Raw genomic sequence first — 26,811 nt, forward strand, 5'->3', positions numbered from 1 at the left:
TGAGGCAGAGACTGGCTAACATGAGGGCTTTTACCAGAAACCTGGGATCTTCCTTGGAGCTCTGCCCACACCCCGGGGGTCTCAAGCTCTGTCAGTATGGCCACCTTAACCTGTCCCGAATCTGTCTCCCCATCTCCTCTCTCACACTCTGGCCTGAGTCACCGTGATTGCATACAACAGCCTCTTCACTCGCCTCCCTGTTTCCACTCTTGCATCTTCCTGAGCATCCTCCACACTGCAACCAGGGTGATGTTTTCAAACAAAAGATCAGGTATGTCACTGTCCACCCTAAAACCCTACAGTGGCTCCCATTATAAGCAGGACAAAGGTCAAACTCCTTATGATGCTCCACTCAACCTTTCTTACCTGTCCAGCCACTCCTCTCTCTTTAAGATCGAATTCTTCTGGCTTTTTCTTAGTTCTTCCAAGGCATGAACCTTCTTGCATCAGTGCCTTTGTACTTGCAGATTTCTTTGTCTGGAACTCTTATGGATTGAATTGTATCCCCCCCTCCCCAAATTCGTAGGTTGAAGCCCTAACCCCAGGGTCGCTGTATTTGGAGATAGAGCCTATATGGGAGTAATAAAGACTAAATGAGGTCATAAGAGTGCAGCCCTAGTCCGATAGGATTGGTGTCCCTATAAGAGATATCTCTTACATCTCTCCCGCTCTGTCTCTTTCCCCCTCTCTCTCTGCCCCACGCCTCCTCCTCACACAGAAAAGAGGCCATGTGAAGACAGTGAAAATGTGGCCATCTACAAGCCAGGAAGAGAAGCCTCACCAGAAACTAATGTTGATGGCACCTTTATCTTAAACTTCTAGACTCCAGAACTGTGAAAAAATACGCTTATTTTTCAAAAATTTCACTTATTCCAGCCATTCCGCCTGTGGTGTTTTCTTACAGCAGCCCAAGCAGACAAAGACAGGAACAATTCCTCATTCTTCAGGTCTTGCCTGAAGTATGCATGCATTCGTTCAGCAAATGTCTCTGCCAGACATTGTTCTAGGAACTCTACATGTATTAACTCATGTAATCATTTACTCAGGAAACCTTCTCTGAAACAATTCTGTTTCCCCATTATGTGTTTTTTCAAAATATCCTGGTATTCTTTGTATTTAGAAATCACAGATCCATGGAATGATTTCATCCATTCATTCAATAGATATTGTTGAGCCCTTGTGTACACACTTTGATAGCCACTTGAAATATGTAAGTGAACAAAATAGACACAAATTCTTGTCCTCACAAGTGGTCTTGGCTTCCACTGTCATTCACACTTCCTGGTACATAGTAGATGCTTAAGAATTGGTTGGGGTGTGAATTACTGAATCAGGATTTTTTTTTTTTTTTGTATTGTTTTGTTTTCTAAGATTTTATTTATTTATTTGACACAGAGAGAAAGAGAGAGAGAGCGCACAAGCAGGGGGAGTGGCAGGCAGAGGGAGAGGGAGAAGCAGGCTCCCCGCTGAGCAGGGAACCCGAAGTGGGGCTTGATCCCAGGACCCCAGGATCATGACCCGAGCCAAAGGCAGATGCTTAACCAACTGAGCCACCCAGGTGCCCCTGAATCAGGATTTGAATCTAAGATCCCTTGGACCTAAAGTCAGAGAACTTGAGTTTTCTGCCAGTGGCAGGATCCTTTATCACATGACTTCAATGCTACAGAGAGCTTGCCCCATAAAGGGGCTCAAGGTTTAGGACACCATGATGGCAGGGAATCCCTCTCTACATTCATTCATGTATTTATTCAGTCAACAAACATGCATCAGACAAATATGCATCAGGGTTGAGCCTTGGGTCCAGAGGCGTAGTAGAAATCTCCTAGGTCATAGCTGTGTCCAAGGTTACAGAGCGAGGAGCAGAATCCAGTGTGGGTGACCCACCTATGTTTTTCTTCAGTGCACTTCTCTGCCCTGGTCAGGTAAGTTTGAGGATATATGCGGGGAGGGGCCAAAATGGCGGTAAGTGAAGCAAAGCATCAGCATGGAGACACTATTCATTCATCCATTCATTCATTGAGGAGACCCGCATTGGGCACTGACTCTGACAGGCTCTGTGCCAGGCTGAGGGGTTGGGGGGGTGACAGCCAAACTGCATGAGATGCTGTCCTTTGTTCTTGCCCCCTGGGAGGGAGCTCACGACCCAGGTTTGGAGACACTGGAAGGCGAGAGAGTTCTGAGTCCAAGTAGGACTGACTCAAATTCGTCTCAGGAACCCTCAGTCAGGTGGGGAGAAACAAGTCCTGCCCCAGGGGAGACCTGCTCTGGTGGTGAAAACAGTTTTTGTCCCAGGAAGATCCCCTTCCGAGACTCAGCTTTCCAGGAGAGTTCTGAGGTGGATTGGGGGTGGGGGTACAGTCCTTGGGCTCAGGGAATTCCTAGACTGACCCAGCTCCATTCAAGGAGAAGACTGTAGTCTAGTGTGGGATATGCAGAGCCCATCGTCCGGGAGCTCCCAGTCTTCTGGGAGAGGTAGACTGAATGCCTCCACTCCATACAGATGGTGGATGCAGGAGAAGGCGTGCACACTGAAACGAAGCACCCAGTTGCACTTAACCGAGTTTGCAAGCCTCTCTGTCTTTCTGAAAAGGAAGGACCTTTTCAGCAATGAGTGCCGGAGGGGTTAAGGGACTTGTGGGCAAGTGGAAGAGGGGAAGGAACTCTCCTCTCCCCTTCCATCCCTCCTCCCTCCAGAAGGGCATTTCTGGAAGTCTCCAGTTGGTCCTGGACCTGGGCAGCTGCTCTGTCTAAGTCTGCCAGGCCCTCAGCTGTCACTCCGCTCCCAAAATAGCAGTGGTTGGGGGAGGGAGAGGAGGTTGTTTATCTGGGATGGATGGGGACAAGGGGCATTATAGCTGTGCGTAGGGAGGGGGTCTCCCTCCTTTCTGGATCTTTCTCTCACTCTTTGTGGTATGAGTGCCTGAGTCCAGGATGGCCCCTGAACAGGACGCTGGGGCAGAGGTTAGTCAGTGCTCCCACATGGTAATGACTGTCCAGTCTGGGGAGGGGAGGGCCCTGAGTATCAATGACAGACTCCAGGGGCACCTGCCCCTGTGGCCAAATATGGTCTGGAGCCCCTGGCAGGGGTGATAAAGCCTCTTGGGTGGGGGAGGGGACAGACTAAGGCTTGGTGTCCGGGGGTTCACGAGGGAGCTCAGCAGAGCAGCATCACAGGACGACAGACCAGGAGCACTGTCCTCTAAGCAAGTGAGCCCCCCTGGGGGGTGCCCCAGACTGGGGAGGGAGAAGGGGGACAGAGAAGAACTTGTAAGGCTTGCAGTGAGAATTCAGGCCTTTGGTGCGTGGGGTGGCTTCACCTGTCCTGCTGGGAGGGACGGAGAGGGAGGCACAGGGACTCTGAGACTCCCTCAACCATGCTATTCTCCAAGCAAATGCTATCAAGTCCTCCCAGGGGGGATGGATTCGGGGGTGATGGGGGTGGGTCCTTTTCAGGCAGAACCCTCACCTTCCATCCTGGTCGGAGGAGACCCTGGGGCTCCAGACCTCAGGCCAGGAGTCCAGCTCCGGGTCTGGAGTGAGGGGCCGGCCAGACGGAGCTGCTCCTGTCCCGACAGATGGCGGAGGCCGAAGCAGTGCAGCTGAAGGAGGAAGGGAACAGGCATTTCCAGCTCCAGGACTACAAGGCTGCGACGAAAAGCTATAGCCAGGCCCTGAAGCTGACCAAGGATAAGGCGCTGCTGGCCACGCTCTATCGGAACCGGGCAGCCTGTGGCCTAAAAACGGTCTGGAGCGGGCAGGGCGGGAGGCTGAGGGCCAGGGCTGGGAGGCAGGGGTATGGAGGCAGCCCCCCAGCCTGATGGGCATTGTCCATTGTTCCAGCCCTCTCTCCCGGACCCCTCAGGTTGGAGCAGGGCACCTCCCACTGCTTTCCTGGACCCACTGCCTGACCCACTCCTCCCGGAGACAGAAATTCCTCCAGTTGGCAGTCAACCTAATGGGCACTGGCATCACGCCAGGGGTTTTTAAATGTTATTTCGAGGCATCTTACTAACAGCCCAGTTAGCTACTGTTTCGTGCCCATATCGCAGATGACAAACTCAGGGCTCAGAGGGCTCCATAACCTGCCAAGATCTCCCAGGTAATTAGCAGCAGAGCCCAGATTCAGACCCAAGATTGCTTAATGCCAGAGCTCATCCACTCCTCCATGCCCAGCGAATGAGGGGCCCGCCCTTGGGCCCCCGACAGCCAGCAACTCCCCAGCAAACCCTCTCTGGCTGCCTCCGCGTTGGGCCCACCTTAACCCTGGTTCCTTCTTCTTCCCCCTTTCTCAGGAGAGCTACGTTCAGGCGGCTTCAGATGCCTCTAGAGGTGAGCGCCCCTCCCCCAAACTCCACCCCCACCCCCAGCATCCCTGTTTTGTCTAAGAAGCTCTTTATCAATTGAAGGAATTACAGATCGTGTAAATGTCATCCTAGGCAGTGTAGGCGGGCTTCAGATGTCCAGAGAGGCCATCCCTAAATTTTTGCATTTTTGCAACTCGCATTATATGTTAAATCATAGGTCAAGGGAGATACTTTTGTTAAAAGATGTTTCCGAAAATCCTTATGTCATGGTAATGCACAACCTCCTCTGTTGTAAATTAGGGTATGGTCCTCCTGCGGCCCCAGGACCAGGGCATCATCCAGTCCACTCTGTGGGATCGGGCTCCCTGAGGGGAGGAGGGAGGCAATAGCCCAGTCCACAGGGACCAGGGAGAAATGAACATTAAAATCAACAACAACAACAACAACAACAAAAACCTTTAAACTTAACTTTAGCTTCAACTTAGGCTTAAACTTCAGTCATGCCGGCTTAAGTGCATCATCAAAATGGGAAGACTTCTCTTGGCTGCAGGTGTGGTGTTCTGATCTGATTACTATTCTTTTAGGAGGAAGAGAGATAGTCTGAAGTGAGTTCAGAAGGGAGGGAAGCAGCTGGAGAGGGGCCTGGAAATACAACCTCTGACGAGCAGTTGAGGGATGTGGCAATATTTAGCTCAGGGAAGGCAATTCCCAGGTGGGATGGAGAGCTGCCTTCAAATACCTAAAAGGCTGTCACAAGGAGGAAGGATTGGATTTCAACTCAGGGGTTCCAGGGCTGAACTTAGGACAAAAGGACAAATTCACAGGGAGATGTATTTCAGGTAGGAAGAGGGAAGGGCTTTCTTGATGGAGCTGCTTGGCTGCCTTGAGAAGGAGGGAGCTCCCCATTGCTGGAGGTATGCAAGTACCCGTTGGATGAGCACTTGGCTGGGATCATGACGTAGAAGAGACTGAAGCATCAGGCGCTAGATGAGATGGCCCTTAAGCTCCCTTCTGACCTTGAGACTATGATTCTTACTGCGTCCCTGACAAAGGGGAGCCTTGGGCCAGATAGTCCACATGGGTGGATAATCTCCACTGAAGACACAGAAGCCCTGCAACTGGGGACAGTGGCAGGGAAGGGAGGATGGTGGTCTGCAGCCCAGGCCCCTGAGGCGGCCCTGTCTCCTTCGTTAGCTATTGACATCAACTCCTCGGACATCAAGGCTCTGTATCGGCGATGCCAGGCACTGGAGCACCTGGGGAAGCTGGACCAGGCCTTCAAGGACGTGCAGCGCTGTGCCACCCTCGAGCCACGAAACCAAAACTTCCAGGACACGCTGAGGAGGCTCAACACCAGCATCCAAGAGAAGGTGAGCTGGACTCCTTCCCGCAAGCCTTGGCCGGCCTCCCCCCACTCCTAGTAGGGACAAGTTAGGGAAGCAGGCCATCAGGGGAGGTTTAACCCTATCTCTCCACTCTTGGTTGGAGTGAACACCTGGCACAGGCAGGTGTCGTAGAAGAGCCAAGCAGATGCACGCATCCACCCATCTTTGAATGATCAGAGATGCTTGTTTGAGGGAGCAAGCCAGCCAGGACCAGAACATGGCTCTCTTAAATTTCAGGTGGAGATTTTTTTTTTTTTTAATTTTATTATGTTATGTTAGTCACCATACAATACATCATTAGTTTCTGATGTAGTGATCCACTATCCATTGTTTTCGTATAACACCCAGTGCTCCATGCAGTACGTGCCCTCCTTAATACCCATCACTGGGCTAACCAATCCCCCCTCCCCCCTCCCCTCTGAAACCCTGTTTGTTTCTCGGGTCCATAGTCTCTCATGGTTCATCTCTCCCTCCAATTCCGCCCCCCCCCCCGCCATTTTTCCCTTCCTCAGGTGAAGATTTAAAAAAAAAAATTGTAACTTAATATATATGTAACATGATCTTCCTCTCTTTCTAGGAGGACAAAGACAGTATTGAGGAGAGGGTATTGCTGAATGATAGAGAGTCAGGAGCCAGGAGGAACAGGAAATCTTTTCTAGGAAAATGGAGTGGGGTGGGGAGAACTTGGATCAGAGGTGAGGACTCCTGCATCCTAGTCCTGGCTTAGGTACTAATTTTCTCAGGGATCCCTTGGGGGGTCAGCTCCTCCTCTGTAAGCGCAGGAGGGTAACAGATCACTAAGTTCCTTGCTCCGAGACTCAGTAACTCCTCTGTGCCTAGGGCAGCCCATGCCACCAGCACACTGTCCGGAGTGCAGACTCGGGGGCTGTGTAAACAAACCAAGGAGTGACCCAAGACGAGGTGGCCAACGAGAGACCCCCCCTAGGAGGAAATGAGCCTGGGATGGAAATAGGCAGGGCTGTGGACCAGCAGAACAAAAGAGTAGGAAGTACAGAAGGAGCTGACAAATGGGGGGTGATGCTCAGTTGGGTCATTTTATGGTAGATTCAGAGCACAGGAGTTGGGGCTGGGGGTGTGAGGGATGAGACATTCAAACATAACGGTTTTAATTTGTGTGAAGAGATGCTTCAAAACTGCTTCAGATTTATGATCCTAGACACCTAGTTCTGTTTTAGCCCATGTGTAAGTATATAATAGCTAATTATTAACTAGACTGCAAAATTGGGGTGATGATCTGTAGCCTTCCAAGACTTGTGATGACGCAGTGGGATAGCGAACTTAACTAGACTGTCAGCCTTGTGGGGCAAGGACTTGATTTTGTTCACCACTCTACCCCCAGCATCTGCAACAGTGTCTGGCACATAAGAGTTGTTCAGCAAATGTTTGTTGAATGAATGAGTGACAGCGTAGGGGCCCCGAGGAGATACCCTAATATTTACTGAGCCACCTGGAATGTGGACCCCTGCCTGCCTCCTTCCCCACTCCCTCCTCTCTCCTCAGCTCCGTGTGCAGTTCTCCACGGACTCCAGGGTACAGAAGATGTTCGAGATCCTCCTGGACGAAAACAGTGAAGCTGACAAGCTGGAGAAGGTGCGTGCTGGGCAACCGGCCGGCCAGCAGAGGGCGCACGCGGGGCACCCACCCCCATAACTGCTTCCGCTGCAGGCCTGGCCCCTATCTCTGGACAGTGACTCCCGGACTGCTTGGGGGGGGGAGGGGGAGGAGGGCGTCCTCTCGGAAGAAGTGAACAAAAATAGGCCAAAGTTTAAGCACTTTGGAAAATTCCCTAATTCTGGCTATAAAGTCCAGGACTAGAGTGAGACTGAGGAGGAGTCATGTGGCAGGGTTGGAGTCTTTATTTAAATTTTTGATATTTTGTTCATCATGGATTTTTTTTTTTTTGCGTTGCATTGCATTGATTTTGATATTTTAAAATATTGCATTAGATATTATTTATCTTGATTGCTGAAGTTTTTTATGTCCCTGTAAATTTTGCACCCAAGGCAAGTGCCTCACTTGCCATACCGTGGTTTCCACCCTGAGAACGTTAAAAATGGCATGTTAAAATAATGTTCTATTTCATTATAAATTATTGCAAAAATTCATCCTGAACATGAAAATATTTGCTCATGATACCATCCTCTTAGCCAAATTTGTTGCCTTTTTTTTTTAATGTTCCCTTCTGGTCTTTCTTCAGAGGAAACAAATTGAACATCTGAATGTTTTGTTTTGTTTTGTTTAAAGATTTTATTTATTCATTTGACAGAGAGAGACACAGCAAGAAAGGGAACACAAGCAGGGGGAGTGGAAGAAGGAGAAGCAGGCTTCCCGCAGAACAGGGAGCCCGATGTAGGGCTCGATCCCAGGACCCTGGGATCATGACCTGAGCCGAAGGCAGCTGCTTATCGACTGAGCCACCCAGGCGCCCTGAACATCTGAATGTTTTGTATTTATAAGAATTTGACAGACAATGCCTGAGGAATTTTTGTTAGTCAATAAGTCTATATAATATGCAAATACCTTTTATAACAAACTGTTGTGAGGACTTAGTGAGTTGTTATTGATAAATGTACCTGGACAAGTACAAAGCCCTTGACTGGTAGAGTGATGATGGTTCTGGTGGCGCTTGTCTGGGATTCTCTCACCCATCTCCTCCCCAGCATTCCACTCCTCTGTTTGCTTACCTTCTCCTGCCTCATGAGTTCTTCCCCCAACCCTAGCTTCTCAGGTCCTGCTGAGGCCTCCTCTCCTGATCTGGGGCCCTTTAAGGTATATGTATCCTCAAGGCTTTAGAGTGGGAAGACATTGGGGAACTTTCTAGCTCAACTGCCTAATTTTGGAATCTGGGATCCAGAGAGGTGCCATGACTTGCCCAAGTTCACACAGCTAGCACATCGCAGAATCAGTACTCACACAGAACTTTCAAGACCCATCTCCTGCTCTCTCTGCCCACCACCTTCCACCTTCCTGAGAACCCCTGTAACTTCAGATTGTCCTGAACAGATAAACAAACAAACCCCAAATGCCAAAACCATAGTCAAGGGAAAATTTTAAAGGAAAAGAATTCTCCATGTGCAAACACTTCACTTCTGTTAAAAGATAAACCGAGGCATATTAATAATTTTGAGTTTATTTGGACAAAATCTATTCAAATGGGGTAGCAACCAAACAGGAAGTGGTTAGGAGCTCTCCACCCACAAGAGCTGGGGGAAAGACTTATAGAAAAGAGGTGGAAACGAAGCAACCAGATTATTTGATTGGCTATAGCTTAAGCAGTTACATTACTTGGGGGGCGCCTGGGTGGCTCAGTCGTTAAGCGTCTGCCTTCGGCTCAGGTCATGATTCCAGGTCCTGGGATCGAGCCCCACATCGGGCTCCCTGCTCGGCGGGAAGCCTGCTTCTCCCTCTCCCACTCCCCCTGCTTGTGTTCCCTCTCTCGCTGTGTCTCTCTCTGTCAAATAAATAAATAAAATCTTTAAAAAAAAAAAAAAAGCAGTTACGTTACTTGGGAAAGCCTAGTTGGCTGTAATAGTTGTTCTTACGTTTAGACTTTTTTTTAATTTTTAAATTTTTAAAAAAGGTTTTATTTATTTATTTGAGAGAGAGAGAGTGAGAATGAGCAGGGGGGAGGGAGAAGCAGGCTCCCCGCTGAGCAGGGAGCCGGACATGGGGCTTAATTCCAGGACCCTGGGATCATGACCGTGCAGAAGGCAGACACCGACTGAGCCACCCAGGCGCCCTTAAGTTTTGATTTCTTAACTCTGAGACATTATAGGCTTAGGTTTGTGTTTGCTTACATTAGCTGCTAGGGCATTAAAGCCACTCGCTCTAAGGGCCTCCTTGTTTAATTAATTTAACACTTCAATACATTTTTTTAGTCCTTATCCATAAGCATATATACACAGTTTTGTTTTAATGTAAGTGCAATCAGAGTGAACCTACTATTTGGATTCTGCTTACCAGTGTTTTTCTTTTTCTTTTTTTCCAATTTGCTGGGTCATCTTTTTATTTATGACTTCAGTGGCTATACACTATTTCGTCCAGTTTGCCTTTATGCAAGTTCCTTTGTTTCTTCTTTTGAATCATATTCTTAGGCTACATCTCCAGGGGTTTGATTACAGGGAAAGAATCCAGTATAAAGATGTTTTGAAAATCCAGTCCTGGTGCCTGGGTGGCTCAGTCAGTTGAGCATCTGCCTTCAGCTCCGGTCATGATCCTGGGGTCCTGGGATAGAGCCCCACAGTCATCCGTCTCCCTGCTCATCGGGGAGCCTGCTTCTCTCTCTGCCCCTCTGCTCCTGCTTGCGCTCTCTCTCTTTCTCTCTCTCTCTCGCTGGCTCTCTCTCAAATAAATAAATAAATAAAATCTTAAAAAAACAAAGAAAAGAAAATCCAGTCCTTACACCAGCCCCTGCATCGGCCCCTGGCCAAGACTTTGGGACCCCCACCTCCTCCATGACCCTCATTGTGTCCTCCCCCCTCAGGCTGCCAACAACCTCATCGTCCTAGGGCGTGAAGAAGCAGGGGCTGAGATGATCTTCCAAAACAACGGAGTGGGCCTGCTGCTGCAGCTCATGGACACCAAGAGGCCCGAGCTGGTGCTGGCCGCCGTGCGGACCCTGTCGGGCTTGTGCAGTGGCCACCGAGCGAGGGTGAGGGTGACATGTGGGCGGGGAGCGGCCAGCATAAATAGACCCTGATACAAAGTCTAAGGTGTCCCCCCCCATCCTTGATTGTATGGTTCTGGATTCAACGGTGTGTGTATCGTACACTTGGAGCACATCTCAATGCGGACTCACCACATTGCACGTGCTCAATGGCTCCCAGGTGGCAGGTGGCTCCCGTGTCGGACAGCCCAGCTTTCAGCTTCTGGAAAGAGCCATGGCTTGTGTCACGGGTCTTCTCAGACCTTGGGCCCCACGAGGCACTGGCTGCCTGGGCTTATTTCCCTCCTGCACGGGCAGGGTGGGGATGGTCGTCCCCTACTTCCTCACCTGCACGGCAGCTGGAAGAGAGGGGCAGGCAGCTGATGGTGGGTCTTGCTGGGGGTTTAGGCCACGGTGATTCTCCATGCAGTCCGGATAGACAGAATCTGTGGCCTCATGGCCGTGGAGAACGAGGAGATGTCTCTGGCCGTCTGCAACCTGCTCCAGGCCATCATTGACTCTCTGTCAGGGGAGGACAAACGAGAACATCGAGGCAAGGACGAAGCCCTGGTTCTAGGTAGGAGGCGGTCTTCTGTGTTTGTCAAAGGGGTGGGGGCCAGGGAGAGTCAGTTTCCTCCTCTGATGGCTCAGTCCCTGTATGTGGAGGTGGCCTGGTTTTATTTTTATATTTATTTTCTAATAATAAAAGTAATAGAGTCATAGCAGCATCATTTTCAATAACTTAAAAGTGGAGGTGGGGCGCCCGGGTCACTCAGTCAGTTAGGCATCTGTCTTCAGCTCGGGTCATGATCCCAGGGTCCTGGGATCAAGCCCCAGGTCGGGTTCCCTGCTCCGAGAGGAGCCTGCTTCTTCCTCTCCCTCTGCTTGCCGCTCCCCCTGCTTGTGCGCTCTCTCTCTCTCTCTCTGTCAAATAAATAAATAAAAATCTTTAAAAAAATAAAAATAAAAGTGGAGACAACTCAAGTGTCCACGCCGGGGTGAATGGATAGATAAAATGTGGTCTATACACACAATGGAATAATATTCCGCCTTCAAGAGGAAGGATATTCTGACACAGGCTACAACGTGAATGAACCTTGAGGACATTATGTGGAATGCAGTAAGCCAGTGATAAAAAGATCAGTGCTGCTTGATTCTACTTATATGAGGTATCTAGAGTAGTCCAAATCATGGAGACAGAAAGTAGGATGGTGGTCACTGAGGCTAGGAGAAGAGGAAATGAGTGGTTTAGTTTTGGTTTTTACAGGATAACAAAGTTCTGGAGATGGATGGTGATGATGGCAGCAAACAATGTGAATGTTCTTAATGCCACTCAGCTAGACACTTACAAATGGTTAAAATGAGGGGCGCCTGGGTGGCTCAGTTGGGCTCCCTGCTCAGCGGGGAGTCTGCTTCTCCCTCTCCCTCTGCCCCTCACTCCCACACCTCCTTGTGTTCTCTCTCTGTCAAATAAATAAATAAAATCTTTAAAAAAATGGTTAAAATGATAAATTTTATTCATGTATGTTTTAGCACAACTAGAAAAAAGTAACAGAGACTTCTTGGAAAAATTTGGAACATTTTAGAAATATGTAAAGATGAAAAAAAAAAACCTTACCTGTAACCCCCCCCTCCAGATAATTATTATCACTGCCATATGTGTCTTTCCAGTCTTTTTTTTTTTTTTTTAAGATTTTATTTATTTCCTTAACAGAGAGAGAGAGAGCACAAGCAGGGAGAACGGCAGGCAGAGGGAGAGGGAGAAGCAGGCTCCCTGCAGAGCAGAGAGCCCCGCCAGGGGCTGGATCCCAGGGCTCTGAGATCATGACTTGAGCGAAGGCCGACACTTGACCGGCTGAGCCACCCAGCTGCCCCCTAGGTTCTTGATGTGGTTTTGACTTACTGTCGTAATGGTCAGCGAGTCATTCTTCTCCTGCCTGAACCACTGGGGGGTCCGACCCGGCCTCACTCCTACAGCTGGTGGTGAACAGGACATGTCGGCCAGGACACCCTGGGTTTTCTCTCTGTGGCCTCTCTAGAGGGCAGCTTGGGTGTCAAGCATGGTGGCTGCATTCTCAATGGACCAGCCCCAACGTGCAAGTGCTTTTAAGCTCCTGGGAGTGCTGTAAGTCCCATGACCAACCTGGGGCCAGAGTGGAAGGGCGGACCCTGAAAGGGGTGGTTCTGCTGGCAGCCACAGCGCCCTTGGGAAGTAGAGAGCTGCTGGACATCTCTGCTAAAGAATTCTTCTAAATACTGATTTCAAATCCATCTCTTTGTAGCTTCCATCCCCCTCTGAGCCCAGTTCTGCCGTCTGGAGCCTCACAGAATAAGTCAGTTCTCTCACCCTTGTGACCCACCCTTATCTGGAAACAAACTATCAAGTCCACGGATGACTTTCCGTGTCCAGTTAGAGATAGCCTCAACCTTCATCCTTCATTTATATGACATTTTTGGGAGATCTTTCCTTTTCCACCTGCCTGCCTGCCTCCCTCCCTCATTGCCTACCTGCTTGCTTCCCTGCCTCTCTGCTTCCCTCCTTGCCTGCCTCCCTGCCTGACTCCCTGCCTCTCCCCATGCCCGCCTGCCTCCCTGCCTGCCTTTGGCTCCAACCTTAGAATGAGAGCAAAATTACCTAAAATGTAGAGAAGTCAGACAGGGCAGAAGCAGGAAAAAGCATTTACCTTTTAATCCCTCAGTGGGCAGGGAAGATGTGGCATCCCATCTGAGGCTTGAATTCAGGCCCCCGGCATGCCTGGATCTTCAGGGAGTAAGATATCTGTAAGGAGTATGAATTTCTTTTCTGGAAAACATTTTGTTAAATCAGTTTATTAAAAGCTACATGAAGTGCCCGTGGCTCCCTGCCAGTCATGCCTAGGAATAAGGAACTTTCTAAGAACCAGAGCTGTTCAAGTACGCGTGAGCTGCGGTAGAAGTCAGGGCGCAGTGCAGAGTGGCTGGAGGGCCACTTGGGGGTATTGTCTAGGGATTTCTCTCCCCTTTTGGGGGGTGAGATGGGCAATACTATACCCTCCTGGGAAATTCCAACATCCAGGAAGCAGTGGATTCCGTATTTCCAGAGTCCTTCTGGAAGCCTCTGCCATTGCTGGTCCTATAGATCTGAGACTCCCTCCTCTCTCTTTACCCCTGTCGTCTCCTTCCTCAGACACCAAGAAGGACCTGAAGCAGATCACCAGCCACCTGCTCGACATGCTGGTCAGTAAGAAGGTGTCTGGCCAGGGCAGGGATCAGGCCCTGAACCTGCTCAATAAGAATGTCCCTAGGAAGGACCTCGCCATTCACGACAACTCACGTACCATCTATGTGGTGGATAACGGTGAGGAGGCGGGAGGGTCGGGGGCTCACCCCAGCCTTTTGAGTGGGCACCGGGGTCTCTGGCGCTGAGCAGAAAACAGAAGAGGTGTGGCCCTTGCCTGGGACAAGGCATTAGCAGTTAGGAACCACCAGGGGCTGGTGAAGATACAGATCAAGGCGCAGCTCTGAATTCAGGGCCTGAACACACCCAGAAAATGTCCAAACACACTGAAAAACACCTGGGCAGAGCTACCTCACCATGGGGGGCCGTGCCAAAGACAAACAGGACTCCCCCAGCCATGGGGTAATGTTCCTGAAGTCTCGGTGTTGGCGAAATACTCCACGGCCTTCTAGAAGGGAGAAACGGCATTAAGTGTCCTATATATAAAGCACAGTGTCCTATATATAAAGCACAGGAATGAGGTTCTAGCAGATAGCCCCTATCTATCTGGTCAGCTCCAGGGTGTTACACCTCTCCCAAATCAACTTTAATTGTTCGGGAGTCATATCCATGGCTTTATAATCTACTGTGATGAACTCCACAGGTTTAATAGCGCATAGATCATCCTTTGTTCTAAAGGCTCAGATTAGCTTTACCCCTTTGAAATGGATCTTCTTTTGATATTGCACTTCCTTGTTTGGTTTTCACAGGTCTCAGCAAAGTGTACAGTAACAGATTATTCTAGCTTATAAACCTCCTCCCTCAGCACCTCCCCTCCCCTCCCCAGTCCTGGTCTTCTCTGCATGTATTTCAAAGGGGGAACCACAGAACTCTTTCTCTCTTCACTAGGACTGAGGTCCAACCACACAGTTAAGGGCAAGGGCAGGTGGGGAGCAATATTTGTTACTCGAGGCACCAAAATAAAGAGCCCTTGGGTAAAAATAATGTGGACTCACGAATCCTGTTACACTAGTAAAAAGCTGCCTTTTTACTAGTGTAAAAAGTACATTGGGAGTACATTGTATGAGCTGGTCTGGGAGACTTGCACTGGGGAGCCATCAGAACACCAGCGTCAGGTGAGCTTTTGGGTTCAGGGAGGGGCGGTGATGGGTGAGGACAAGGGCCAGAGTGTTCTAGCAGAAGAGGAATGAGATGCTCAAGGCAAGGGTGGGAATGGAAGGGCAGCGTGGGGGCTGAGGTTGGGGAGGTGGTGGCTGGTAGAGCAGGTGCATTCAGTGGCTCTCTCTGAGAGCTAGGCTGGGGAGTTTGGGTTGGTTCATCAACCCCCTTCCATGACTCCCCAGCCCTGCCAGTGCTTCTGTGGGGTGGTAAAATATGCATGACAGAAAACATACTGCTGAGCACTTTTAATTGCCTCCTAGCGTCCAGAGTTTCATGCCTCCCAGCATCTACCTTGAGTGCTCTTCCTCCCCACTTACCTGCGCCAGCTAAGGTCAGACCAACTCGTAGCCACTCCTAAAACCTGGCTCTGAAGTCAAGCTTTCAGTTGTCCCAGAGGCAGCATGACATAACGGTTAATATCATGGGCTTTGAAGTCAGGCATGGCTGGGACGGTGTCCTTGCTGTGTCACTTACCAGCTGCGTGATCTTGGGCAACTTACTTGACTTCTCCGTGTCTTGGTTTTTCTGCTCTGAAAAAAAAACGGGAATAATGATTTTTAACCAGGGGGTTTTTGTTAGGATTAAACGAGGTAACGTGTATAAAGCTCTTGGCACATAGTAAGTGCTCAGAATCACTTACAGCTCTTAACTTTGTTGGAGCAAATTACCCCATCTGTGGTGTCATAACTCTGTCCTTATCACACCTTCTGTCCTTATCATAGGTTATTGTAATCTTTATATGACTGTTCCTTATTGCATTGTGAGCAGTTTGAGGAGAGGATTACATCCTTAATTTCAGTATTTGCTACCTAAAAGGTGCTAATTTATTTATTCACGTATTCGTTCATTTATTCAACAGGTATGTAATGATTGGATTAGCCTAATGGGTAATAGGAAGTCAGTGAAGATTCTTCAATAGAAGAGAGGAGAAGCGGTAGTAATAACAAATAGCAAATGTAGCATTTACTAAATAAATAATAAATGTTCATTGAGTGATGATGACATGTCTGGATTGGCCCCAGGCGGCTTCCATACATGATCTCATTGAGTCCTCAAATGCTCTGCTGTAGGTAGAATATGGTTCCCATTTTACAGAAATGAGGCCTGAGGAAGAGAGAATATCAGATAGTATTTGAGGAAGGTTATACATCAACCCACAGAATGTTAGCACTTGTACAGCCCCCTGAGATCAACTCGTCTTAATTTTGTAAATGTGAAAATAGAAGCCCAGCCACAGTGGGAGGTGAATTGCTCACCTAGGGGCAGAGTCAGGTGTAGAATGTGGGTCTCCTGGCCCCATGCCAGTGTCCTTCACTCTGGATAAGCCGTGTGCTGCCTCAAGGCACACTGGAGAGAAGCTGGTGTTAAGACAACCGAACAAGATGGTGTGTTTGTGAGGACAGACCCCAGCAGATCTGCCATCATCTGTCCTGCAGGCCTGAGGAAGATCCTGAAGGTGGTGGGGCAGGTTCCAGATTTGCCATCCTGCCTGCCTCTGACCGACAACACCCGCATGCTGGCCTCTATCCTCATCAACAAGCTCTACGATGACCTTCGCTGTGACCCAGAGCGCGACCACTTCCGCAAGATCTGTGAGGAGTACATCACGTGAGTCTCATGGGATCACTCTCTGTGTTAGTTATCGATGTCACCCCCAAATTTAGCAGCTTGAAGTAATAGTAACCATTCATTCTTTCACAATACGACAGCAGTTTGGGAGTGGCTAGGCTGCCTGGATCTGGCTTTGGGGCTCTCAGGAACTTACAGGCACATGTCGGCCTGGGCTGCCGTCATCTGAAGGCTTGACTGGGGCTGGAAGTTCTGCTTCCAAGATGGCGCGCTCTAATGGCTGGTTGTTGACAGGAGGGCTCTGTTCCTCCTGGTGTGGACCCGTCCACGGTTGCTTGAGTATCATTACCGTGTGGTAGCTGGCTTCCCCAGAGTGAGCGGATCAGAGAGAACGAGGCAGAAGTGGCAATGTCTTCTATAACCTAGCTCCGGAAGTCACACAGATCACTTCCACCACATTCTCTTCGTGAGAGGTGAGCCACGAGCATGGTCTACATTTCAGAGGAGAGAGCTAGGCTCTACCTTTTGCACGGAGGAGCGTCAAAATATTTTTGGACTTATTTTAAACCTATCACAAGCGCCTGCAGTTGAAAGAACAAATTTCAGCTTATCCAAGACGGAGACCTGGCGCTGTCGAGATTTTAAGCACTCTGCGGCCTCGCAGAGCCTAGACAGCAGCCTGGGACCCTCAACAGTGGCCTTCTGGTCTCCGCACTGCCACTGTGCCATCGCTGTGACTCAGATGCTCCGAGTCTCTTTTTTCTTTATGTGTCCCCTTCCTTCTCCTCTCACTGCTACACCATCTTTTAACCCTTTATTCCAATGATCCTCATGCTTGTCAATTATTCAGACTTCTGGGACCCCCCCCCCCCTTGACTCAGTAGTCTGGGCTGTGGCTCAGGAAGCTACAAGTTTAAAAAGTATCCCAGGTGAGTCTTGGGAGGGTGGAGACACTCTGCTTTTCCTTTCTCCCTTCCAGGAGTTGGCAAACTTTTCCTCTAAAGGACCAGAGTAAATATTTTACATTTGGTGGGATGTGCAGCCCTCTGTTGCATATTAAACAAAACAAAACAAAACAAAAAACAAACAAACAAACAAACCCTTTAAACTGTAAAAACCATTCTCAGCCTCCCAAATTTGGCCAAGCAGCCAAAGTTTGTCAGCTCCTGTTCCAACCCGTAGCTTCCGTCCCTGCCTGGATCAGTCACTGAGCCTGAGCGGCTGGGGTCACCTCCTGCAGCAGAGGTGCCTGAGGTGGGCCCTGCCCAAGGGTGTGAGCCACCCTGCTTCACCAGGCACTGCGGCAGGGGCTGGGGCGGGTGGAAGGAGCCGAGAAGGCAGCCCCTGACCGATTATGAAAGGCTCTGGCTTCCCTGGCACGGAGTGGGCATCGGAACTGGAGGGGCTCTCTGAGCTTCCAAAGCCGACCCTCTCCCCCACAGGGACTTGTCCAGGTCACCCAGCCTGCCAGCAGCAGATGCGGGATCACAGCCCAGGTCTCCCAGTCTGGCTTGGTGTGGCCTTCTCCTGCCCAGACTACGCCGCCTTCTTTCTTCCCATTCATCACACTATGCACTTCTGGTCCCTCACATCAGACCGACCTGGGCAGATCATGGGAAGATCAGAAGACTTGTCATCTCTGACATCCCCACATGGAGATTCTCCCATAGAGTAGAGAGAGTCGATTCCAAAAGCAAGGCAGACCTTTCATTTGCTAGTGGGGGGGGCGGGTGCTGGGACCAGACAGGGGAGCAAGCAGCTCAGGCTACTGCATGACTTGGTCACACTGCAGAGTGATGCCGTGTGCCGGGCACCACGGTACCCTTCCGTGTTGGTGTGGCTGCAGTACTGTCCCGCTAGACATCCCAGCTGCTGGGAAGCCCGTGCACTGACAGCCCTCGCCTGTAACCTCTCTTGGGGACCTCCCTCAACTGGACACAGTCCCCAGGGCGGCCAGCATCCAATGACGCATCCCTACCCCCAGCTGGAAACAACTCTGGAATGTGTCCCCGCTGTAGCACTCATCACAGGCTGAGGCTTTATGCTGACTGAGTTGCAGCCCAATGTGTCCCTCTGCCCAGTCTTGCTTCCTTCCCTTCTCCAACGTGAGCTGATCCCAAGAGTTCTCCCTCAAAAACTTCCTACATGTCAATCCCCATCCATCTGAGTGTGCTTCTTGGGGACACAACCCATGGCATGTCTGTTATATCACTTACCCTCACCATAACTCTGATAAGTAGTAGTACTATACCATCAGTTTCTAGATCAAGAAGCTGAGGCTCAGAGAGGTTCAGTGAATTGCCCAAGGTCACACAGCACATGAGTGGTGGATCCGGGATGTGAATTCAAGTCTGTCTGCCCCCAAATCCCACACTCTTCCCACCCACCTCAGCCAGTTCTCTTGACCACCTTGCCCTCTGTTTTAGGGGCAAGTTTGACCCCCAAGACATGGACAAGAACGTGATTGCCATTCAGACGGTGTCAGGGATCCTGCAAGGCCCCTTTGACCTGGGCAATCAGCTGTTAGGACTAAAAGGGGTGATGGAGCTGATGGTAGCGCTGTGCGGCTCGGAGCGCGAGGTAGACCAGCTGGTGGCCGTGGAGGCCCTCATCCACGCGTCCACCAAGCTTAACCGCGCCACCTTCATCATCACCAATGGCGTGTCACTGCTCAAAGAGATCTACAAGACCACCAGAAGCGAGAAGATCAAGATCCGCACACTGGTGGTGAGTGTTGGCACCAGATACGGTGCAGGGCACCAGGGACGCCAGGATGAACGGGGCGTGGCCCCTATCTGGGAGAAGTCCGCGCTGTAGGGGGCACTCGGACCCCCCTCCAGGCCCCTGCAGAGCAGGGTGAAAGCAGGAGGCTCTGAGAACGGAGATGCAGAATGGCGGGCCCTTACTGTATAATCCCGGGGACATTTGCCTCCATGCTTTTGAATGACACTAACCCTGAGGAGCTTCTGTCCAACCAGTATTTTCAAAGCAAACTCTAAAAAGTCAGTTTGTGTCCTTAATCAGTTTCTGGATGGCACAGTTCACCTGTTTCAATGTTTCCGATTTCATTTTACAGAAAGTCTTTCCATGGGTCTTTTATGTTGCTTGTATACCATTACAGTGACAACTTGAGCCACTGATGTGTTTTCCTGTTTATATCAATTTTTAAAGGACTAATTATAGCTTCTGCCATCATGAGTTTTCTCTTATGGAAGGCACGTTTTCCTAATATGAGTGCAATTCTCCTGGGTAAAATTCTGCACATCTAAATTCGTTACCCACAAGGTCTGATTTCTGTGCCAGTTTTTGTACGAGAATAACCTTCACCATTGCAGTTTCAGATAAGATGAGTATTGTCTTGTGCTTTTTCTTCAAAACACTAAACATCAGTGGGGTCCAAATGGCGATAGAAAGGGGCAGGGTGCAAAAGTCCAGCTTCGTGGGACGCCTGGGTGGCTCAGATGTTTAAGTGTCTGCCTTCAGCTCAGGTCATGATCCCAGGGTCCTGGGATCGAGCCCTGCATCGGGCTCCCTGCTCAGCGGGGAGCCTGCTTCTCCCTCTCCCTCTGCCTGTCACTCCCCCTGCTTGTGCGCTCTCTCTCTCTCTCTGACAAATAAATAAATAAAATCTTGAAGAAAAAAAAAGTCCAGCTTTGTGAGCATCTACCCTGTCTTAGAAGCTGAGCTCGGGGAAGGCATCTTGGAAGAGGTGACCCCTGAGCAGGGTTTTGTAGTAGGCATAGAGGTTTGTCCAAGCAAAGGTAAAGGGGCAAAGTGTTCCAGCCACAGGGACCTGTTTGAGCAAGGCCTTTTGTCCCCAAGTGTGTCTGACTCTACAAGCCTCTCCCTCTCCCCTGCCCCCCCAGGGACTCTGTAAGCTTGGCTCCGCGGGAGGCACGGACTACGGCCTCAGGCAATTTGCTGAAGGGTCCACAGAGAAGCTGGCCAAACAGTGTCGCAAGTAAGGGGGTCCTACTTCCTCAAGCCCACCACCTCCTCTCTGGGATGTGCTCCAGAGGACACCACATTGTGAAAGGCCCCCCACCTACTACCCACTACCCTGAAATGGCTTCATCTCTTGACCTGAGCCCCAGCACCCTTGCCCAGTGCTCTTCCTCCCCAACTTCCAGGTGGCTGTGCAATGCATCCATAGATACTCGGACCCGGCGATGGGCAGTGGAGGGCCTGGCCTACCTCACGCTAGATGCTGACGTGAAAGACGACTTTGTCCAGGACATCCCTGCCCTGCAGGCCATGTTTGAGCTGGCCAAGGCAAGTGTGGCCCTGACCTCTGGCCTCAGGAAAGGTCTCCTGGGTTCAGGCTCACAGGGTCCTCTGCTGAACCTGGGAAATGAGACTCCTGTGTCTTCATCCCGGCTCTGGCCCTCCTACCCGTGTAAACCAGATTGGTTATTTCCCCCTGTCTGGCCCTTATTTTACCTGACCATAAAATGGGCTCATGACTCTTCATGGCTTCCAGGCAGTGGGAAGATGAATAAGAGGATGGTATTTTTTCCTGGGACCCTCAGGAAGTGAGGTCTTGAGGGACTGAGAGGCAGTGCTAAGCCTTTTCTGGGTCCCTTCCTCCTTCCCAGCGCCTCCCAGACTCCTTTCCTCCTCTGCTGGGCTAATGCCCTGGCTCTTTTCCACCACCAAAGGGAGGAGAGGAGGGAGGGAGTTTCCGCGGGGGCCAGACCAGAGGTGTCCAGTCCCTACCCCACCCCCACCAAAGCGTGCTGGCCTGGGCTTTTGAAAGAGGCACAGAGTAAGCTGCACACTCAGGGGGTCCCCACCCATGCTCTCAGGGGTGCTGTTGCAGGTGCAGGAGAAACTTCTGCCCACCCTGCATGAGCAGAGCCAGCTCCCAGTTCCTCCTCCCTCCTCCCTCTCCTGCCACCTGCTCTTCTCCAAGCTGGGCTGCATCAGCCACACTCCTCCCAAACCAACTCACCGGCCCGGCCAGGGAGCCGTCCCGGAAGCAGAGATGTTTTCTAAAGTTTCCTTTCTGCCTTTCTCCTCCTGCCCCCCCACCCCGTAACTCCAGACTGCTGATAAGACCATCCTGTACTCAGTGGCCACCACCCTGGTGAACTGCACCAACAGCTACGATGTCAAGGAGGTCATCCCTGAGCTGGTGCAGCTCGCCAAGTTCTCCAAGCAGCACGTGCCCGAGGAGCACCCTAAGGTAGGGCTAGGGATGACGCTGGAGGGGTCCCTGCCACCAGGCTGCCAGAGAGGTGAACGGAAAGGTAGTGATGTCTGGGTGCTCTGTGTGTGTGTGTGTGTGTGTGTGTGTGTGTGTGTGTGCGCTTGGGAGGACTTGGCATAGCACACAGAAAAATTGAAGAGGATCATGGATACATTTCCCCCACTAAGTGGTGCTCATTCCCCCCCAGTTTTAATGTTTACGCGGGGTGGGGGGTGAAGATCCAGCCATTTGTAGTCTGAAAATCAAATGGAGCCTTGATGAACGTTTATGTTGTTAGTTTCATGGACCTCAGACAGTGTATTTCATGTTTCCAACACTTACGGAAATTTTGTTTCCTGGGATATCTAGATTTGGGGCTATGGGTACTAAGTAGGAATAATGAGAGGGGGAGAGATGCCGGTCAGCAGTAGCCCAGATGTCACAAACCCCCTTGGGGCCCTCCCCAGGGATCCCCTGAACTCAAGGGTATGCTTTGTATGTGGTTTAAATATGAATGTATATGCATTGTGTTTCCAGCCTGTAAAAGACTTAGATTTGTTTAAATGGTCAACGTAATATAACCACATTGCAAAACAAACAAAAAGGTGGACAGCAGAGAAAAGAAAATGACTACTCATAATGACATCATCTCCCCTTGACCACTATCAGCATCTTGGTATATTATATTACCTACCAGAGGCTGTTTTTCTCTGTGCATCTTTTTTCTTTTCATAGTTATAATCAGAATGTTGTTATTATTTTGTGCCCAATTTTGGGAAAATACTTTAGGTGTTTTCCATATTGCTATGCCATTATTTTTTTTTTAAGTTTTTATTTAAATTCCAGTTAGCCTATAGTGTAATATTAGTTTCAGGTGTAGAATTTAGTCAGAGGGAGAAGCAGACTCCCCGCTGAGCAGGGAGCCCTATGCGGGACTCGATCTCGGCACTCCGGGATCATGCCCTGAGCCAAAGGCAGTCGCTCAACCAACTGAGCCACCCAGGTGTCCCTGCTTTTTTTTTTTTTTTTTTTTAATCAGAATCAGTTTTTAAAGCTGCATAGCGGCTCAGGTCATGATCCTGGAGTCCCTGGATCGAGTCCCGCATCGGGCTCCCTGCTCGGCAGGGAGTCTGCTTCTCCCTCTGACCCTCCCCCCTCTTGTGCTTTCTCTCTCTCTCTCTCTCTCTCAAATAAATAAATTTAAAAAAATAAAATCTTAAAAACTGACTCCTAGAACGACATAGCAGGTGGCAGGGATTAAGGAGGGCACTTGTTGTGATGAGCACCGGGTGATGTATGGAAGTGCTGAATCACTAAATTCTATCTGAAAGAGACAAGGGAACAGATTATCTTCTCAGAGCCTCCAGAAGGAACCAGCCCTACTGACACCTTGACTTTGGCCCAATGGGACTGATTTTAGATTTCTGACCTGGAAATATGTCAGCACTGGGAGTTTTAGAACTGGAAGATAATAAGTTGGGAAGTGGTTCTGCTGCTGTAAAGTTCAAATGTGGCTTCTAGAGATTGCACATGACGGCCAGCGTCTTCCCAGCCACTTCAAAAATTATCTGTAGAGACTGTTCAACCCTGGGGCAGACTTTGGATTTCCAGCACAACCCAATCCATTGTTATGTCAACTTTATCTGCTCCCTATCCCCTCTCCCTCCTGCCTAATCCCCCAACTCCCCCATCCAACTCCTCCCCTCCCCCCACCAATAAAAAGCCAACCTTTTGCAAAAAAAGGAATATTTGGGTCATCTAGGGTTTTGGATGATCTCTTTGATTTCACTTCTCTGTGAATGAAGATCTTTGGGATGATTTTCTTGCCACACCAGCTGCTCAGGCTCTGTACTGGGAGTGGGGGAGGGGGCAAGGAAGAGGAGAACATGCCAGACACCCCCTTGGCTGTTGTTTGGGCAAAGGGAATCTGGAAGAGTATATCAGTTTCTAATTGCTGTGGTAACAAATTGCCACAAATGTAATGGCCTAAAACGACACAAACTTATTATCTTCCAGTTCTAAAACTTCCAGTGCTGACATATTTCCAGGTCAGAAATCTAAAATCAGTCCCACTGGGCCAAAGTCAAGGTGTCAGTAGGGCTGGTTCCTTCTGGAGGCTCTGAGAAGATAATCTGTTCCCTTGTCTCTTTCAGCTTCTAGAAGCCACCTTCCTTGGCTAGTGACCTTAAATCACTCCAGCTTCTTGCTTCTGTTGCCACATCTTCTATTAACTCTGACCCTCCTGCGTCCCTCTTGTTGAGACCCTCGTGATTATATTGGGCCTACCCAGATAATCCAGGATTATCTCCCTGTCTCAAGATCCTTTGATTTAATCCTATCTACAAAGTCCTTTTTTGCTGTGTGAGGTACCGGCCACAGGTTCTGGGGATTAGGACGTGGACATCTTTGGGGGCTATTATTCAGCCTGCCACTAGCAGTCAGAAATGCACCACCTTTAGTTCCCATATAGTTTGGCCTGGTGCCCTGGCTCCTTCCCCACTGCCACCCTTTCGTCTCCCCAGGACAAGAAGGACTTTATAGACATGCGTGTGAAGCGGCTTCTGAAGGCTGGGGTCACCTCCGCGCTGACCTGCATGGTGAAAGCGGACAGTGCCATCCTCACCGACCAGACCAAAGAGCTGCTGGCCAGGTGGGGCTGCAGCGGGCCAGGGCTGGGGTCTGAGGGGTCTGGGGGGGAGGCTGGGCGGGGATAGAGGTGGCAGGGGTGTAAATGAGTGAATGAGTCATTGGGGGGCCTGGAGAGGAGACAGAAGGGGATCAACATCGAAAAGTGACGTGGCGGGGCAGGGATCACAGGTGGACATTTGCATTGGGTGGAAAGAGGTCACTGTCCATCCTGGTTACCTGTTTGCCAGGCCCTGTGTGGCACCTGCTCTTCCAGACAAAAGGCACAGTTTCTGTGCAGTGTGATGAGGAGGCAGACAGGCTCCCAGTTACGGTACAGTGGGGGAAACAGAGGGTTGGTTGGAGCACAAGCCAGACTGGAGGTAGGTGGGAGGGCAAACCAGGAAGGCTTCCTGGAGGATGTGACAACTCAGTGGAACCATGAAGGGAGACACAGAGTCACCGAAATGCCAGGGAGGAATGGTTCTGGGCAGAAGGGACAGCATCTACAGACACTGAGGACAGAGGGAGAAGGAGTGAATGAGATGGGGTTCTCCTACAGTATGTCTGAAGTATGGGGTGCACAGGAGGGTGCTAGTAAGACCGGAGAGGGGGACAAGGGCCAGATCATGGAGGTCCTGGGGTGCATCCAGGTTGAAGATTTTCTCCTGGTTGATGGGCAGCAAGGAGCCATTTGTTGTCTCCCCAAATAGGGAGTGAGTGGCTCTTTGCAGCCTCACTTGGCTTCACTTTCTCCCCAGCTCCTTATATCCATGGCAGTATCTGGCCAAGGTGGCTAATGCCGGGGGCAGCACTTTCTAGGGCTTCACCAGGTCTGACTGGCTGGCCTGCGGATGCCTGGGAAGGGTGCACATTATGTGTCCTTCATCCTCGCCCTACAGGGTATTCCTGGCACTCTGCGATAACCCTAAAGACCGAGGAACCATTGTGGCTCAAGGTGGTGGCAAGGTAATTGGTGGGATAAGGTTTGCCATCCTAGAAGGTGATCCATGGGGAGGAGTGTGTGTGTGTGTGTGTGTGTGTGTGTGTGTGTGTGTGTGTGCAAGTACACGCATGCTCTTTGCCTGGCCCAAGAATAATGTACCCTGTGCCCCAACCCAACCTCCTGGAATACTGTCCTGTCTGTGCTCATGGCCCCAAACTGTCTTCTGCCTGATTTTATGGTGTGGAATCCCAGTTATCCTCCTTGCTATTGGAAGGAAGCCCGGTACAGATGCACAGACCGTCGTGGACTTCACTGTAGAAGATTGGTCTTTGCATTCTTGCTTGTCCCCTTTTTAGCTGCAGAACTTTGGGCAAATTACTCAATCTCCCCGAGCCAGTTTCATCTGTAAAATGGGGGGAAAATTGCACAATCACTCTGCAGAATGTCACAAGGATTACAGAAAATACACTTAAAGTTTTGGTTCATAGTAGCCACTCAGGAAGTGGCTGCTGTGATGATTAGATTTGACTTAAGTCAGGGGGTCAACACAGATCCATTTGTTTCTCCAAAAACCAGCAGTGTGGATGGGTGGCGGAGAGTGTAGGTGAAGACATCGAAGTGTGCCGGGAAGCAAGGGAGTGAATCCCTGATTCTGTATTTAATCGTTCTCTGTGATGCTCAAGCCCTGCTTGTACCGAAGTGTGCCGGGAAGCAAGGGAGTGAATCCCTGATTCTGTATTTAATCGTTCTCTGTGATGCTCAAGCCCTGCTTGTACCGCAGAGGCGGACAGCTGGAAAGGGCGGGTGGGAAGAGAGGCCTTCGATGTCCATGACGGAGGAGTGACCGTGCCTTCTCTTGCAGGCGCTGATTCCCCTGGCCTTGGAGGGCACGGATGTGGGCAAGGTGAAGGCCGCCCACGCTCTGGCAAAGATTGCCGCCGTCTCTAATCCAGACATCGCCTTCCCGGGGGAACGGGTGGGTGCCAGGTGCCGGGGTGGGTGGGATGGGGCAATGGGAGGAGTCTCCTCTGCTCCCAGGGACCTTTCCCCTTGTCGCCCTACCCCCGGCCTGGGAGGGGGCATGGTGCCATCACAGAGAGGGCAGTGAACTGGAGGTGCCTGGACTCCAGGCTTGGCTCTGCTTCTGACTTAATAGGACTGTCCTCTTAGAAACTGGGGTTATCGCATCTGCAAAGTAAGGGAAACAGTCCTGCCTCTCAGGGTCATTATGAAAGCTGCATCAGACAGTGGGTGGACAAGCATTTTGGAAATTCTAAAGCGGGGCACCTATAAATGGTAGGGTCTGGGGGCACATGGTCTCTGCCCGACCCACTTCTTGACCCTTCCACACAGGTGTATGAGGTGGTGCGGCCTCTCGTGAGTCTCCTGGACACACAGAGGGATGGGCTCCAGAACTATGAGGCTCTCCTGGGCCTCACGAATCTGTCTGGGCGGAGTGACAAACTCCGGTGAGTGAGGTGGGGAGGGAGGGAGCGGGGGTGGAGAGAGGCACCCCAGAAACTTCATATGTAGTGTGTGTGCTTTCCTCTGAGGACGGGATCGAAGGCAGGGGGTAGACACTTGCAGTGGAAGGGATTTGAGTTAGCCCATAGTGAACGTATGAAGGCAAAGGAGATCATAAAGACACTTCTTTCTGACTAAAGTAGTAAAAAAGATACCCAATGGATGGGTGGGGGTTCCTTCCTGGGAGCAAGGGGATGGGGGAGAGAATTAGGTTATGATTCTTTCA

General features: G+C 50.4%; 1 protein-coding gene across 3 annotated transcripts in view; it reads left to right on the forward strand.

The window, feature by feature from the left end:
• The first annotated feature begins 3,575 nt into the window (after positions 1-3,575).
• UNC45B (unc-45 myosin chaperone B) overlaps positions 3,576-26,811 on the forward strand; it is a 29,677-nt gene continuing 6,441 nt past the window's right edge. Inside the window, exons 1-16 of one of the 3 annotated variants that reach the window (XM_078066445.1) lie at positions 3,576-3,743; positions 4,293-4,329; positions 5,499-5,674; positions 7,211-7,300; positions 10,194-10,361; positions 10,764-10,932; positions 13,522-13,692; positions 16,170-16,341; positions 18,729-19,029; positions 20,169-20,263; positions 20,433-20,580; positions 21,347-21,487; positions 24,013-24,140; positions 25,018-25,084; positions 25,924-26,037; positions 26,415-26,530. In XM_078066445.1, coding sequence (XP_077922571.1) covers positions 3,576-3,743; positions 4,293-4,329; positions 5,499-5,674; positions 7,211-7,300; positions 10,194-10,361; positions 10,764-10,932; positions 13,522-13,692; positions 16,170-16,341; positions 18,729-19,029; positions 20,169-20,263; positions 20,433-20,580; positions 21,347-21,487; positions 24,013-24,140; positions 25,018-25,084; positions 25,924-26,037; positions 26,415-26,530 — 2,261 coding nt within the window. The remainder of the gene's footprint in view (positions 3,744-4,292; positions 4,330-5,498; positions 5,675-7,210; positions 7,301-10,193; positions 10,362-10,763; positions 10,933-13,521; positions 13,693-16,169; positions 16,342-18,728; positions 19,030-20,168; positions 20,264-20,432; positions 20,581-21,346; positions 21,488-24,012; positions 24,141-25,017; positions 25,085-25,923; positions 26,038-26,414; positions 26,531-26,811) is intronic. The other 2 variants (XM_036078697.2, XM_078066446.1) reach the window with 2 other exon arrangements.

Source organism: Halichoerus grypus, chromosome 2, assembly GCF_964656455.1.
Source record: "Halichoerus grypus chromosome 2, mHalGry1.hap1.1, whole genome shotgun sequence".
NCBI lineage: Eukaryota > Metazoa > Chordata > Mammalia > Carnivora > Phocidae > Halichoerus > Halichoerus grypus.